At 42.1% G+C, this 17747-nt stretch overlaps 1 protein-coding gene across 3 annotated transcripts in view; it reads right to left on the reverse strand.

The window, feature by feature from the left end:
- Positions 1–532: 532 nt before the first annotated feature.
- The window catches only part of AKT2 (AKT serine/threonine kinase 2), a 686003-nt gene continuing 668788 nt past the window's right edge, over positions 533–17747 (reverse strand). For all 3 annotated transcript variants that reach the window (XM_085625347.1, XM_085625346.1, XM_085625348.1), the window contains 2 exons: positions 7107–7209; positions 533–6100 (listed from right to left, as the gene is read on the reverse strand). In XM_085625347.1, coding sequence (XP_085481473.1) covers positions 6021–6100; positions 7107–7209 — 183 coding nt within the window. In that variant the 3' untranslated portion in view covers positions 533–6020. The remainder of the gene's footprint in view (positions 6101–7106; positions 7210–17747) is intronic.

Raw genomic sequence — 17747 nt, forward strand, 5'->3', positions numbered from 1 at the left:
AGAGTATGATTATGTATTAAGAAACATATCAGACTGAGTAGACTTCCAGCTGCCCTCAAATGAAAATCACCATGGATGTACCATTACTAGAATGGCCACGTGATACTAAGCCACTGGGACACCACTTTTTCAGGCCCAAGCTTTCACTAACCACAACTGTGCATTTTCAGAAACTGAAGATTAGTTTCAATAAAAAAAAAACCAACTAACAACTGATAACAAAAGCTTGCAAGAGAAAAGTACAAATAGAGCTATTGTCTCTCAGTGCCACGGGGACATCTGGTCACTCATCACAGAAGCTATCCTACATACTCCTAGAACTTAGTGCTCTCTATTTAGAAAATGAATTTCCAAACACTACAGTAAACAATCTGCACACAAACTATCACTGAGTTACATTCTTCCCAGTCTTAAACATCTTACTCAAGTTCACTGCAATTCTCAAACACAGTCACTGTTGATCAGAGATTCTCATGAGCCCACCTAAAGGAAGGCATCAAACAGCACAGAAACAGATGCTTGAAAATACGAATACATTCAATTCAGTATTTATTGAAAGGCAATCCCTGGCACTTACAATGATACATCATGGAGCAGAAAAAATTCTGTTTAGGCATCTTTTTGGATGGAATCAGTTCCACAGCTAGAACATTTGTTTACTTCGAAGACCACATTCATTTATTTGTTTTATTACATTGCCCATTTTTTTTGTATCGTTTGGTAAGTCACAGAAGCCAATGCACTTTGGTGCATTATCATACATGTGAAAATGTAGTGCTAAGTACATTACTTTTGCTTTAAGGCAGTTATGAAAATATTATTGCTTCAGAGTTCTTTTTGTATCTCAGGAAGGTGCAATGGAGTCAAAATCACACCAGAACATTTTTTTGTCATTCCTAGCCCTATATCCCCCCCAGGTGTCTTAGACAGAAACATGTCTTTCACTTAAGCATCCATTTTAAGAAACCAGATGCTCCAGCAACCATACACTTATCGGTAGTGGTCCAAGTAGTCAGCCTCATATCAATCCCAAAACAATGGCATGGGAATTGAATGTCCACATTATAAAGTACCATGCCTGGATAATTCATGAAATACAGTCTTACATGGACAGCAGAAACCAGACTACACACTTATACTAAAATCAACAACCGCCATTTTTTCCTATCCAAATCCAGCTATTGCTTAGCTGTTAACTAGAACCCTACGCTAGCCACATCCCACCAAACACACACTCTGTGTGTGTTTGTGTGTGCGAAAAAGTCACATTAAAACACACACAAAGTTAAATTCAATCATCCTAGCTTGGCTAAGGCATTCAGAAAATGGAAAAAGTCTGCTTCACAGCATCTTGCCAACATAATGTGCAATTGTGCATTTACACCCACTCTTGAATGTGGAGATCCAGTCAAAGACAAAGATGCAACAAAAAGAAGACAAAATGCCGATCAATACATTAGATGGCAGACAAGTAAACAGACATACAATAGAGTTCACACTCAAAATACATGTGACAGGCGTGTTGGGCTTGGTCATGCGTAGCAGTTTCAGGCACATTCCCATATGCCCTGGCCATGCATTCAAGCTGTAACAGTATTTTGTTTAGGACATTTTGCATTCTAAATCATGTCCACAGTAAATGAGAAATTCAGCACAGCATCCCATGCACACTGACAGCCATGAGGTATTTGATTCGATGTAGCTTTGCAAGATCAACTGTAGTATAATTTTTAACTTGATTATATTTCTCTTCAATGCTGTACAGTCAATTTGTGAAAACTATTCTTTGGAGTTCTCCCTCTCAAATAAAAGTTGTGTGAAGCAAACTTAATTATGACGCTGGAGGTCCTGACTTCAGGAGGATATAGGCAGGGCAGAAATAGACCAAATCAATATGGTGGAAGAAAGGGCCGTTTTACAGAGATGGGTTGGTGCCCTTAACCTCTGAATAAACTCTCAACGATTGGAGGGGGAGAGATGCCAGAACTTGACATTTCTCATCAGTATAAATAAAAACACAAAGCAAGAATCGGACAACAGAGCGGTGGCTCCGAAACGCTAAAGGAAAGGACAGGAGTAGGACAAGGGTGTAACACAGTTTCAATCGTTAAAAATGTTAATAAAATCACATGGCCCATCTAAATTGAAGTTGGGCAAAAAAGCATTAAGAAAACCTGCAGCAGGTTGGGAAAAGAGGGTAACAAACATCAAAAAGCCAAAGTAAAGCTGCAGGACTGGTTGTATTTAACCTCTGACGTTTTCAAAGTTTATAAGACTCAATTAGAGAAAAATATAATAAACACAGAGTTCTTAGAAAAAAAAATGACTTATCGAAAGACTAGTTGATTGTGCTCACGAAAAAAAGGAATCCATAAGAGACAGACACAGACACATCAACCAAAGTAAAATAAAACACTCTTTGCTGCAAAATATTAACCCCAGTTTCGTACCCTAGTCAGCATGGAAAGCTTGCCATCGTCTAGACGGTGAGCTTGCACCAAACCAAAACACACATGATGGCACCCACTTCAGCTGCATATGAAGGAAATAACTAGATCTTCGTGGCACTACAATGAGCCACGTTTTCTTTATATATGTTGTACAACATTTTGTATTTACAAAGCACTTGCAACGAATTCAGTGCTGTTCACCTGAGCATCAAGATATTCCCAGAGAGATTCACGTTAGTATTTCTCAGCGGCTTTCACCTCAGTATACACAGCAAGGACAACATTACCAAAATAAGAGAACAGCAGGACTGCCGGACAGACAGACACTGCACAGAAAGCAAAGATGTCAAGCTATGACCCCAAACAGACCGTGGTAAACCACAAACATGCTTAGGTTGGGTTAAAATTAAGGGCTGTCACTAATGAAGCAGTAATCCTATCCCGATCTGCAACCAGTTAAGTTTAGACTTCACTGCCATGGTCTGAAAGGTGAGCTTTCCCCTATTGCAGAATTATTTTCAGGCACACTAGGCTATGCTCGAGCCAAGTGCAGCTGCATGCTTTCTGCAAGCCTCTCAACTCCTCTTTCTATTCACTTATGTGTGAGCGGACAAAGCGGCTTAAACTCTAACTTTACAAAATATCCCCAGCTGGCATTTGACAAATTCTGCTATATGGTAGAGGATAAATCATCAATGTGACACCAGAAGCGCATGTACGCAATTGAAAGGAATTAACAATTCAGCAGACATATAATGGAAGAATAGGTAGTATAGCAAGGTAGGAGGTAATCTAAGCATGCAGTCACTGACAAATGTAACAGCTTGCAAAAAAATTCAGTCTTGTATTTGACACACTTTTCCGAAGGCAGAATGTCTCAGACCAATGCGGTTCCAAGAACCTGATCTCTTGTGAGTGCTGCAGCTTAATTTTTGGATTGGCGCTTGACCAGGCACTGGACCCCAGCCCTGCATGGATTCCTGGTACAGGATAAAAACACGCAGTGTGCTAGAAGTGTGTTTTTGTCACAACACTGGCCACTCGGAACCAGATGAACATCACACCAGAACAGCCACAGAATTTGTGGAACAGTACACTACACTCTCGTTCTGGTAGGCAGTCTTCTAACAGGACATTGCACTTTGTGAAGCCCACCACAGAGGTGCAGCATTTGGACATTCAGGTTCAGCTTGTACTACTGAAGTGAGCTCCCAGGGCTAATTTCGTTTCACCATCATCCTTTAAAACTAGTCGCCTCAAGTAGGATGACCAACCGGGTATGCAAGTTCGTAAACTATAGTGGGCCGCAACACACCTGGTTTCTATTTTATGAAGAACACTGGACAATTCTGCCCCTCCCAATAACGTCAATTAGGTGTCTACAAGAGTGACACTATTAAAAACACCTTTACCCAGTTAGAACCATCGCAGACAATGAAAATCAAATAAGATCAGACGTACTCGAACATGAACAGCAAAGCAGATACTAGTTAAAAAAAACAAATAATAATAATACATATGCAGTTTGTTTTGGTTTTAAAACTGCAAACGAGAGCAGGGATTTACTTACTCTCCACTTTGCTTGGTGATCCTCACATATAATTTGCATATCCCTGCCTGATGACTGCAGGGCAAAACTCAGCTAAATATACAATTACAAGAAATCGACATGGAAAGAGCGGGGTCATCTGACTGCGAGGATATGATGTTAAAGAAAACCCTTGGGCATTTGAATGGTCCAAGGATTATCCTCCAGGGGCGAAGATCGAGCAATCAATCATAGATCCATTCCCAGTTCTTTCACAGTTCGCTTAGCTAATCCTGCCTTGAAATGTGAATCTGGGGTAAGCTATTGGTTCCTAGAGGTGAACATAAAGGCCCATTAAAGTGAAAACTGAGCACCTTTGCTTACTTTGCCCAACCTAATATGACATCAAGAAATGTTGGCTTTGGTAGGTGCTTGTTGGAGCCATGATTCAAAGTTAGGGCCCCTTCATATTACAGTGGAAAGATGCAGTTTCTGGTTTTCTGAACTGCAATTCAGCACAAATCAGCCCTTAAATTCAGGTTAACAATTAGGTCTGAGAAATGCAAAAGGGGCGACTGACAACGGTACCAAACAACAGGCAAATTATTCTTTCTCTGGCCTCAATGATTTCTAATTGAGGTTCTATTATGAGGAATTGGAGATGTGTCTCGTAGTGTTTCCATGTGCTACTTTTTTTTTTAAACATTATATTTGGTCATAACCATCTGCACTTCTTGTAAAAAGACCCTTTGCAAATTTAACTTTAAGAGTACGTACACACAGCGGTAGAAATGTTGCACTGGTAATGATTTCCCGCTTGAGGCCCCATTTACAGTTAGTATTTACAAATAGAACTTTTATTCTTGTATATGTATTGTGCACTAATGTGGCATAAGGCCATAATTAAGTAAATCCATAGAGCATTTTCTGGACAAGTCTTGATTTCCTTATTACAATTAGGATGCCCTGCTTTACCATTCAATCAGGATTATTTCTGACGATATACCCCTATGACATTCAACAGAAGGCGGAGGTCTTTGTCTGAAATCTAATCCCAGCTTCATATATCGTTGTGAAACCCAGGTTTCCTTGAATGGTTCAGTCACGTCAGTGCCAGGTTGTACCCTCTGGGTTAAGAAGTGGTCCTGCCACTTCCAACACTAGAGATAAATGGTAGCCAATGAAAAACTTCAAATTTTTGAAGAATACTTCAAGCACTGGTTCAGCACTGATACGGATTTTCCCCAAGAGCCCTTTTTGATTGTTTTCAGTGGAGATCTCAAACCCACCAAGAAAAGTAGCATTCTTCTGAGGATATTGCCACAATGCATATGGAAAAAAACAGCTAATCTCCAAAAACCAATGAAAAGGGGTGTTGAGAGAGATTGAACGTATGTACATAGAGCACTGTTAATAGCCCAAGCATGTTATTTCTCAAATTATCCACAACCCATAGGGCCTGTAAATAAGTAGTTGCCCACTAGATATGCTGGTAGCACACCCCCATTAAAAATAAATTGCTTTCACGTGAGCGCTACCCGGAAATGCCAAATGAACTGCAACAGTGTCCCTCGGGGTACCTGCAGCGTACAACACTCAGGTTAACCAAGTGGAACACTTCCAAATTGAAATAAAAATGAATGTGTCACCCAAATAGGGTATAATCAGCTCTTGCAGGAGAGGCATGCTGTTGACTACATGTGAAGTCCGCTTTACAAGGTAACATTCCAGCACCACAAACGTAGCTGCAGCTTTTTGACCTGGTTACGCAGTTCCTGGTGGGAGTCCTCTTTTCTCTCTTCATGGCTTTAAAAATGAACAAAAAAATACTACAGTATTTTTTTTTCTTCGAACCAACAAACTATTTCAAAGAAACTATATATTTCCCCCCTAAGCTACTTGTTCCTCCACGCAGTCTCTGTGGTGTCTGCCGAGACCAAGAGCTGTTCGATTTTCTGCTTTTAAAGATATATCCAAGTAAATAGAAATAAGTGTTCATGTCCACAGAAAGTCTTTTTGTTTCCTTGCTGGCGTTCTTCCACCTATTCTCGTATACTGGCTGAGTAGGAAAACTGAGGAAAGTGTGTCGGCTGATCTGGCTCCAAAGCATCAAGGTTATCATCTATGAGAGAAAGCAAAGAGCAAATATCAACTGAAGGCAAGCTTAGCCGAAATAAAACCTAAACACAAACTTTGTTTGACCTCTTTGTAATGTAGTGGTTTGGGCTTAAGTAGCACAGCCAAGGAGATATTCAAGCAGCACCAAGTTATAAGGTCTTTGGATAAACAAAACCATTTGGTCAATCATAAAGTAATAACAGCAATTCCGCAAGTCTATCCATTTCCCAGATTAACTGTAAAGATTTGGAAACCTGGGAATACTTTGTTTCTCAATTGCTCTCCTAAATATGCTCGCCATAATTTTTCAAGTCTGGTAACTAACGCATTCTTCACAAGTAAGAGGTAGTAACATCTACCAACTGTTCTGCCTCTGATTTTTCAGGTAATTCTTTCCTGGCACTTCAGTGACAGATGCAAAGCTACTACTTTTGGCCAAAATATCCGAAGTGTGCATCCTAAAACGCATCAAGCAGTTTTCGTCACCCAAACGCATCGATCTAATGCACAAAAATTAATTATTTAATATCTACACTATTACTAATAACAACACTTACAAAAACACACAAATTGTTCTTAAGATGTAGGGAATCAGAAGCGTTTAACAGAACATGGAACCTTTCCCTCCCCAAATTTAGTTTGAGTATGAAGCACTGAGACCTGCCAAATGCTTAATTTTCAATGTGTCAATACCCCAGGCTAAGTATCAGTAATTCGTATCTGCTCTTCCGAATAATGTGGCTGTGTAAAACATGACTTTAAACCTAAAAGCGACATTTAATTCTCAGAAGAAGAAAAAGTCCGCCTATTAGCACAACTATCTTCCCACACAAATTTCGACCATCTGTCAATTGGAGACATGGAGGATGAAAACAAAGCCCACCCAGAGACATGGTAGCCTGTATGCCTCCACTGTGGTCAGAACAGGATAATGGAATGGCAAATTTGATAGGAATTGAAGACAAATAATTGGACAAAGTCATAGTGAAGCAACAGTATTCTTTACTCACATCTGTCTGGAGGTGTGACAGTGATTGACTGTGCTGTGAACTCATCGTCGAAGTACCTTGTGTCTATCTCAGATGTCACTTGAGGTTTGAAAGGAGGGATAAGCTTAAAAGTAAATGATACAAAGAAAAAAGCAGTAATTAATTTACACTCACACAAAATTCTAAGGTACTGACATGACACAGCAAAGCAAAGGCAAATTAAAACCCTAGAATGAATTGTCTTCAACGTTGTAATATTTTATCCAAGTAATTTTTCATTTATCATACTGGATTTCAGGACACGGATAAAGAAACTATGTGTAAAACTTCAGTCCATCAATGTAATTAAGCGCAGCCTTTTCATGAGATCACTAAAATCACTTTTAATGTAGTGGTAGAATCCAATAACTACCAAAAGGGGTAACAGATATCTCTGTTTAGGGTTCTTGTAAAGAGCTGAAAGATAATGCATCTCAAAGAGCTGGAATTCCTTCACATCAGACAATATAATGAGGAATTCTATAGAAGTTAATGGTCTTCAGATGGAGCAGCACGTGCTGGAAGAGAGATAAGCAAAGTTCCCCAAATAAAATGACATAGTGAGTTTGTAAGGACTTTGTCCAAAATCCTACATCAATAAACTGAATTAGGTCTTTGTGACTCTGTTAGCACAGGCTATTTACCTTTGATAATGTTTGACTGATTTCTCACATTGAACCATACCCTGTCCTAAGGTTTAATCAAGAAGGTTATTTTGTCAATTCTTCATCACTGATGCCATGTGCTGCTGTTATGACCAAGTGCTATTCCATGGGACTCCAAATAGAAGAAACTGGACTCAAGAAGGCACTACACAGATACTGGGAATACAGTCTACCTTATTTTCTGCATAATTGACATCGGTCGGAATGCAAAGAAGGTGGATCCAAAGTTTTGTTAAAAAAAAAAATTAAAAAAAAGGAATCTGAACATAAATATACATCTGTTTGAAAAATATACTGTCAGAAGGAGACAGGAAAGCTAAGTAAAGAAATCACCCGGAAGATGTGCTTCCATCAGAAACAAGGTCACCAAAGTTACACAACTTGTTCTTCTAAAGGGCACTCCTTCCTGAAGATTCCTAATTTTGAACTGTTCCTAAATAAGCTTTGCATAAGAAAACAGGGCAAAAGTCATGCACTCTTGAGAATCACGCACCCAAAATCTCTGTAGAACAGCACAACTGAACTGCAATATGTTCCTCACCCGCATCCAGACAGTAAAGAATAGGTTACTTAACTTTGGTAATGCTCTTTCTGTTGCATACTTTATCTACCTGCAGATTCCTCACTTTTAGAAAATCACCAGGTGCAGGACTGAATCCAGCATTGCTCCCGCGCACGGATGGGCGGCACCGTGTGGGTCTGCACTAACTTTGTTCCACCCGAAAAGTGACGATGGAGCCGTATACAAGAGACTTAATGAGTTTTTTGACTCTGTACCCTCGAAGCCCTAAAATAATCAGAGGAACCAGATTACACAACTCTAGTTTGGGGAATTATTAGATGGGGAAATATAGAGACGATTCTACAGAAGAGGGAGGGCAGTGGGGAGACTAGGGTTGGATAGAGTATCCACCAGAAGGATGTTAATTACCTTGTAAGCATCTGTTCTTGCATGTAGAGTCACATGCTTTGCATACTCCTGCCAACTAGTGTTGGGTTCGGATGTTTGGAAGTTGTTTTTCTATGAAGAAGTGTTTTAGAGTCACAAGGTAAGGTGACTCCTCTTTGGTTGATACTGCTCATGGGCTTTGACTCCATTGTTAGATTGTTTTCCCCGCAAGAGGGCGGGAACGGAGTAAGTGTAAGTACAGAGATGTCCATGCATTTGTAATGTATATAGGAACTGTAATAACCATAGGTGTCCGGGGAGGAGGGAGGGTGCATGTGACTCTACATAATCCGTTCGAGGCATGGGTGCTGTAGATACACATGCTTTGCATAGATTCCATAGCAATACCCTCCCAGAGCGTGGCTAACCAGTGGGCGTTGCAGTTGTTGGAAAGTGTTTTTAGCACTGCCTGCCCTATATTAGCTTGTTGGTGTGCTAACACATCCACACAATGATGTTTGGTAAATGTGTATGGTTTAGACCATGTAGCTGCTTTACAGATGTCAGATATAGGAATGTTACCAAAAAGGGCCATAGATGCTCCTATTTTATGAGTTCTTTTAACTTTTATTATAACATGTTTGGATACATTTAACAATCCAACTAGAAATGCCAGATTTTGAGATCGGTTTCCCTTTCTGAGGGGTAGCAAATGCAACAAAAAGTTGTTTTGTTCTGCTAAAATCCTTTGTTCTATCAACATAATACATTAATGCTCTTTTGACATCTAATGTAAGTAAAGCTCTTTCTGCTACAGATTCTGGTTGAGGGAAAAACAGGTAGCTTAACTGATTGGTTAATATGAAAAGTTGACTACTTTTGGAAGGAATTTTCAATTGGTATGAAGAACCATGCAATCTTTATAAAGTTGGAAGAATGAGGTGATAGCAATCAAAAAGGCAATCTTCAAAGAGAGAAAATGAAGAGAACAGTTAAGTAAAGGTTAAAATGTGAACCCTTTAGTCTTGTTAAGACAACATTAAGGTTCCATGCAGGTGTAGGTGGAACTGTTGGTGGTATCACTCTTAAGGACTTCCATGAAATCTTTAATTACTGGTACTTTGAATAAGGACAAGTATTGTCTGTTTTGAAGATATGCAGACACAGCCACCAGGTGGAGACGTATAGAGGTGTAGGCAAGGCCTGAACATTGTAGATGCAAGAAATAACAAATATTCTGTTTTATAGATGCGTCTAATGGGTACATTGTTTGGGTATTACAAGATATAACAAACCTTTTCCATTTAGCTGCGTAGCATGCTCTAGTTGTAGGTTTTCTTGCTTCCTTAATAATGGTCATGCAATCTGGTGGTATATTTAGATATCCAAATTCTATGACCTCAGGGGCCCGATTGCTAGGTTGAGAGCTCCTTGGGATTTGGATGTTGATTTTGCCATGGCTCTGAGTGAGAAGGTTTGAGGTGAGTCGAAGTTTCTCTTGTGGAACTACTGAAAGGTCTGGTAGTGTGGTGAACCATGGTTGACAAGCTCATGTGGGAGCCACTAAAATAAGGGTGAGAGACGTCTGCCTGAGCTTCCAAACAAGAAATGGAAGTGGGAGAGGTGGAAAAGCATAGACAAATAGTCCTGACCAATTCATCCATAGGGCTTTGCCTTTGGATAGAGGGTGTGGGAACCTGGAGGTGAAGTTTTGGCATTTTCTGTTCTCTGTCGCAGAGATCTATTTTTGGGCAGCCCCACCTTTGGAAGTGTGGGAGGAGGACTGGAAGGTGGAGTTCCCACTTGTGGACTGGTTGCTGCATTCTGCTGAGGAGGTCAGCAAAGTCTGTCCCTGGAAAGTGCTCTGCTAGCAGTTGTATTTTGTGATGAATTGCCCACGTCAAATGGTCTGAGAGAGGTGACATAGCTTCAAAGAGTGACGCCCCCCCCCGTTTTTGTACATAGTACATGGCTGTCATATTACCCATCCAGACTAGGCCAACCTTGCCAACAAGGTGAGGTAGAAATGCTTTCAGTGCTATGTGAACAGCCTGAAGCTCTCGGTAGTTGATGTGGCGATTCTGGTGTTGGCTGTCCTAGAGTTCATGAACTGTTAAATGTTGTAAGTGAGCACCCCACCCTGTAAGGATGCGTCCGCTGTTAGCACGATCTGTGAGACAGGGTTGACAAACGTCCGCCCCTTTCATACGTTTTGTGTGTTCCACCACTGCAGATAGCGATGGGCGCGGCTGTCTACCAACACTAGATATTGTAATTGACCCTACGATTGATGCCATTGATGTGCAAAGCATTCCTGTGGAGAACGCATGTTTATTCTTGCATGAGGTACTATAGCAATGCATGATGCCATCCTTCCCAGTAACTGCTTAAAAGTTCTGAAACTTAGATATTGACTGATTTGAAATTGTGGTAGCAGTGTTTGGAAATGTTGAATTCTGGCTGCATGGCGATATGTTAGCCCTATTTGAGTATTTAGCATTGCTCCTAAATAATGTCACTGTAAAGGTTGAAGATGGGATGTTTGGGCATTGACTGTGAATACCAGCTGATGTAGAAGACTTAGGGTCATTTGAGTGCAGGGATGTGGAATTTCTATAGACCGACGCCCAGGACATATTGTTCGGGGTCAAGGGCAACAAGTTTTCATGTGTATTTTGTCCTTGGGACAAGTTGGCTTAACTCCCTGCAGCACAAACCCTTTGGCTGCCAGTTTGCAGTACCACATTATGGATAAGGGAAGGGCACTGTCTGCAGTTAAGGTAATAGTTTTTCCCCATATGTGAATGCTGTTCAAAGTTGTATTTATGGTTCATTAATTGAAAGCCTTTATCATCAGGGTGAGCGCTGTAAATAAAGGTTGTAAGCTCCGACTGCACTACTGACTGGGGTTCCAGTATAAAAATGTGTACACTTTTTCAAAGTTTAGCAATATGAGGCTATGTATAATGCTCCCAGAATGCTCTGATGTGATGCAAATATCTGCAATAACTAGAAAGCAAGACTGATTATTCTTTGCTTTCAAAATAAAATGTTCATAAAAAACATGAAAGCAGGAAAAAAACATTCTGCTAAACTTCTGTAAAATGTCCGGTACCATTTCTTTGCAGCATCATTTAGTAACGTGTTGATACATGCTAGTATTTCCCAAAAATATTCATAATGGAAAATCAGTGTAACCAGTTTCAATAAGATTATGGGAAACACAAATAAACAAGCATTGGCAAAGCCAGTAGGTCTGAAATTGGTGGTCAGCTTGTTAGGTCTCGCCTGACCCAGCGCATGCGCTGGTCTGGCGAGACATTTAGTAGGTGGGTTTCGAAAATGCTACCCACCTTTTTGTGCTGGCGACAAGCTACAGTGCACGATGGCGTGTACGCGCACCGCTGCTCCCTGCATTTCCCTCTCCCTTCTCGCCCAGCCATCCTGCGCCAGCCTTCAGCACCATACCCCTCCCCCCCCGCTGCTGGCTAATTGCCATCACTTGATCGACCTTGGTTTCCAACCACTGTTAAAGTTAAGTATTATAACCCACTCACAAATATTCCAATAACTTCAAGATTCTTACTCATTTTACACTAACTGTTAAAAAATCGTCGCGAATATGGGAACAATAAAGTTCCTCTCTTCTCGTTTTTCAACCCGGCGCACGCTCTAGTGTTTTCTGGTGAGCGCTACTATAAATACACTTCCAGGTGAGTGTCCCGCCTCACACCAGAATGGAATAGTCGCGAGCCACAGGAAAACTTTTCGCTGCAGTCCAATAAGTACCTTCGAGGCGCCCTTGCTTCCATTAGGTACGGGCTCACACAGCTCGATCTGCTCAATATATGACCTTTTTTAGACTTAGTATACTTCCCTTTTGTTTTCAGATTGCAAACTGCTTGACACACACCCGTGTCCCAACCCGTGGCAATCCATTGATTAAATTATCATACACCGGAATTGAATAAAGTGAGCCAGGGGAATACGTTGAGCTGCACTCGAACAAGAGAGTACCTGAGAGGCGCCCTCGCCATATCATGCATATTCCCCATTGATACTGGCAGACACAATTTGATCACTCAACATGACGTTTACGTACACTTAGACTTTACTCCACACCTTTTGCAGATTGCAAACTGCTGGACACATACCCGTATCCCTACCCGTGGCAATCATTGAACTTAATATCATATGACAAGGTAAGATGTGTGCTTTTCAGCGCTAGTATTATTATCTCACTTTCTCCTCTTGGAGAGCAGACCGACCAACACCACCTTCTTGTATCCTGGGTACAGATTTTAATACACTCGATTGTGAACTTACTCATCTTGCGGTTCAGACCTGCCGGGTTAGAATTATCCCCGGCATCTTGGTGCACAGCTGCTCCCTGCATTCCCCCCTCCCTTCTCGCCCAGCCATCCTGCGCCAGCCTTCAGCACCATACCCCTCCCACCTGCTGCTGCGCGCGCATCCCTAGTGTGCGTCATCTTGATGACTTTCGCTTTTACAGTGATCACGATCGCGATGAGGGATTGTCAGTGTGAGACCTCACGCCAGCACACACAATCTTTCTTCATTTTTGTTTCCTTTTGTTGGATTCCATATTTCGTATGCTCTTGCATCTTTGCTAATCTGGGTCCTCTGCAAATATTATATAAAAAAAAAATTGGTAAATGCATTACGTTTTGCCTATGTGATTAATACCAAGCTGTTTTCATCGCGATGAGAGATTGTGTGATTGCAGGACGTGTGCTGTACAAAACATGCCAATTTATTTGCCGGTTAGCTCACTAATAGTTTTATCGTCAATGCATCAATGTTTCATACATAAAAACTATTACTTTTAAAACGCTTCGCAACGCAGTGATATAATGTGACGTATCAACGTGCTTGGTAAATAAATAAACTTTTTTTTAATTAAGTCTTCATATTGGTTTATAGTTTGTTGCATGGTTTAGATGCTAAATAAGTTCATGGCTCGGCTCGTGCATGCTTCTTAGAGCCAAAGCAGACCCTTGGCTCTGCTCTGGCTCGGCTTTCTTTCTCAACTTATTGGCTTAACCATCTCTAGTTTCTATTTCTGAAATTGTAATGCTTTGAATTTATCTGCTACACTAAACGTACTTACAGATTGCTTTCTTTGCAAAACGTCATGTTTTAAACTGTGCACTTTGATTGATAGTCTTTCCCTTCGGTAAGCGTATGTTTTGTTTTGTTCCACCTCTCTTCGTGGTCTCTATTCCCTTCTTCATGTCTAGTGCCTCTCTCATTCTCACACTTCCTTCTTGCTCCAGAATCTCACTACAGACACACACTGCAGAGATTAAACTAATAGTGTCTATGTACTGGCGTCTTTCCTCCTAACTCACTCCTAACTTGTTCTCCTTCTGTCACCTTCACTGTCCCCGTGATTCTGTGCCTTTCTCATTCTGTCCCCTTTGCTGCCCTGTGACACAACCACACACAACCAACCACAAGCACACACACAACCACAACACACACACAACCACACACACACACACACACAACCACACACACAACCACACCGTCAGTGCACGCTTTCACCAGGCACAAACACCACCAGCCGTCCGTGCACGCTGTCACCAGGCACACACACACCACCAGCCGTCAGTGCACACTTTCACCAGGCACACACACACCACCAGCCGTCAGTGCACGCTTTCACCAGGCACACACCGCCAGCCGTCAGTGTAAACTTCCACCAGGCACACACACCACCAGCCATCAGTGCACACATCAATTGTTAACGCATCCACAATTAACTATTGTAGCAATTGCAGTATGGCGCACTTTACTTTTAAACATATTCATCTAAAGCGCAGCATGCCACCATTGCTAGAAAAAAAACCCACATTTTTTGGGCCTACACTTTATAGACTTTGGTTGCAATTGGTGTTGCAATATTTAGCAATGCCAATAGCTCAAACTTAATTAATGCGAGACCTATTGGCTATGCCAATGCTTGTTAGTTTTGTCAATGTGTGACTTGTTTTGGCATGGTTTTTGTAAAACCTTATTGGTGTGGGAGCTGCCGGGCCCTAACCATGATAACAAACATTGGCAAAAGCAAAAAATGTTTTTTGGTCTCAAAAAGCACACACTGCCACTGTAGTTACTGGCACTGAACAAAACTACTTGGTGTGTCAATATGCTCCTTGTGAAAGAGCAGAATGCGGTCACTCACAGTGAAGCCAGCCGACACGAGAGAAAGAGACAGAATTTTAATAAACACAAAAAATCACATTCAACGCCAGACCAAATTAATGGCCTAATAATTAATAATTCAGCTGATGTTTGTGAATTAGCTTTTTTACAAGCCTCAGACACTATTAAAGAATCTGGTGTAAGTTGAACTCTAATGAAATTTGGGTCAGATTGTGGGGGTTTATATTTTTTGTTAATCCTAGGTGTTATAATGCATAGTTGTGCAGGTGTAGGAAAGTGGCTCTGTATATACTGTTCTCAAATAGGTACAGTGTGTACAGAGTCCACAGAGGTTTGTCAGAGGCTAAAGTTAGATATAACCTTACTCTCTAAAGTGGTAGCTTGGTCGGGCAGTAAGGCAGTATCAGAGGACAGCGTAAAGCATGTGTTGTACACACTTAGTCAGCAAATGGTCTCACACACTCAATAACTGAACTCTAGGCCAATGGTTTGTATATAAAAATATATTGTTGTTTTATTTTAGAACCAACAATAGGTATCAAAATATACTTACTCAGAATGAGATGCTTTAGTTAAATACTTTGCAATAGGCAATTGACTTTTGAATGCAATAGTTATAGTTTGTTGCAATAGGCAACACAATTTCAAACACAATGATACATTGAGCTCAATGGGAATTTTAAGTTAAATGCAATTGATTACTCTCAGGATTACTTTTCTAACTCCAGGACTGGATCCTAGATTCAGTCCTGGGACAGTTCTTGGAAACAAGTGAGTAAATACGTTTTAGTTACTATTGTGATTTTTAAGCAATATTTTGGTATTTTAAAAGTTGACAAACTTTTTCTAATCAAATTATCAAAGTTATCCTATGGGAGGAATTTCACTTAGTAGGTAAGTGGGGTTATGGTTACTTTTTCGGGTTCAATGTTGGATCCTGGATCCAGCACTAGTATACCACCTGTAAGCAGTTGATAGAATGCGTTTAGGTTACACAGGCGATTTTTAATGAATATTTGTATGTTTGCAAAATCGACAGAAGAAATTTCACAGAAAAACAGTCAATGGTTTCCTATGGGAGAAAGTTCAAGTTACTGGTAAAGTATGTTCTTGTTACTTTAGCAATCCAGTGCTGGGCTCCTAGGCTCAGTACTGGGACATCTATCTAAAACAGGTAAGTAATTACGTTTTCACAGTTGGTACGATTTTTAAAGAATATTTGTAGTTTGCAAAAATCGACACTTAGAAGAAATTTCACAGAAAAACAGTCAATGGTTTCCTACGGAAGAAAATTGAGTTAGCGGTAAGTATGGTTTGTAATTACTTTTCAGGGTCAGTGCTGGGGACCAAGATCCAGCACTGGGATCTCTCCTAATAGCAGGTGAGAATTTCAGTTTTCGTTATTCGGTTGACTTTAGGTGAATATTTTAAAGTTTAGAAACTCCGCACTTCGAAGAAATTTCAAGTAAAACCAGTTGATGTTACCCTATGGAAGAAAAGTGAGTTATCGGCTTTTGGGTAAGTACTCGACTGGCAGAGTTAAGGTTCTGGGCATAGACTCAGGGGTCTCCCAGGGTCAGGTAAGTACAGTTGTTACACCCTCATCGGCACAGGGGCAGCCGGGTGCAGAGTGAGTTAGGCCCAATGTTATCCTATAGAAGGCAGGGGGCCCTTGGCTGGTGGTTGCTGGCTAGCAAGCCACACGGGTGTGGGAGCTGGGCTCCTGGTCACTTGCTCAGGGCAAATGGGGAAGTAGGTAGTAGTAGAGGTTGCACAGCCAGGGGCACTCGGGCGGCTGGCTGCAAGGTGCTTTCGAGACGTCGGGCGCTCAATGGATTGCAATGGAGAAGCTCAAGAACGAACAAAGGCTGCAAGCTCAGGGATGAAGATTCTTCAGGTGCGACCACCACTTCGAGAGGTAAGTTGGGTAGTTGGAGGATAGGTAGGTACCCAGGAGTTGGGCACAGGGGTGCCTTTTGGTGTCAGGAAATCTTACCCACTGTTGATCGTGGTTGGGGGGGGGGGGGGTCCCTGGTTCTGAGGCTGCAGGCGTCGTCAGGAGCATCGAGGTGGGTCCTTGGGTGCCGGATTCGGGGTCACAGTCACCGGGGGACCGTCCTCGTGGTCTTGGTCCACTCCAGCACAGGCCAGACTTGGCGGGTGCAGAGTGTGCAGGGTTCGCGGTTCCTGGCTGATGCCAGGGGTCAGTTACATGCTTTGAGCAATGCCACTGCTCGTGGGAGTCCCAGATGCTGAGAGTCACAAGGTAGCCAGGTCCTCATGGGTTTGTGAGGTTGCTGGCCACGGGAGATGCTGGGATTTAGCAGGAGCAGGTTCGAGGGTCGACAGGCCGGTAGGGCTGGGACCAAAGTAGTTAGTGTCTTCCTCTTGTTAGCAGCTGCACGGCAGGTCTTCTTCTTGATCTTCTTTGCTGTTTCGGAATCTGGATCTAAGGAAGGAAGGTTCAGGGTGCCCCTAAATACTAAATTTAGGGGCGTTACAGGTAGGTAAAGGGCAGGGACCACTGGGTCCCTGCCCTCGGGTGGGTACACCCCCTATCCTGCCACTCTCCTGTGGGAGGGGGGCAGTGGCCTAGTCCTGATTGGGCAGGGCTCCCCATCTTCAAGATGGCGAGAGCCTGGGGAAGTGCTTCACCTCGCCTCCCCCACCGGTGGGGTCGGCAGAGGCTGGCACACCCCTTGTCCTTCCTTGGGGTTCCGGACAGTCGTCCCGCCTGAGATGGGGTTTAGAACCGGTAGGGGCCAGTTGCTGGGTACAGCAAGTGGCCTGGAGAAGCTCACAAAGGCGGCATGCCTTTGAAGCTTCCCCTGCCCATCCTGGGGGAGGAGACCTAGCACCTCGCCCAGGATGTGCATTGTT

Source organism: Triturus cristatus, chromosome 9 (genome assembly GCF_964204655.1).
Source record: "Triturus cristatus chromosome 9, aTriCri1.1, whole genome shotgun sequence".
NCBI classification, from domain to species: domain Eukaryota; kingdom Metazoa; phylum Chordata; class Amphibia; order Caudata; family Salamandridae; genus Triturus; species Triturus cristatus.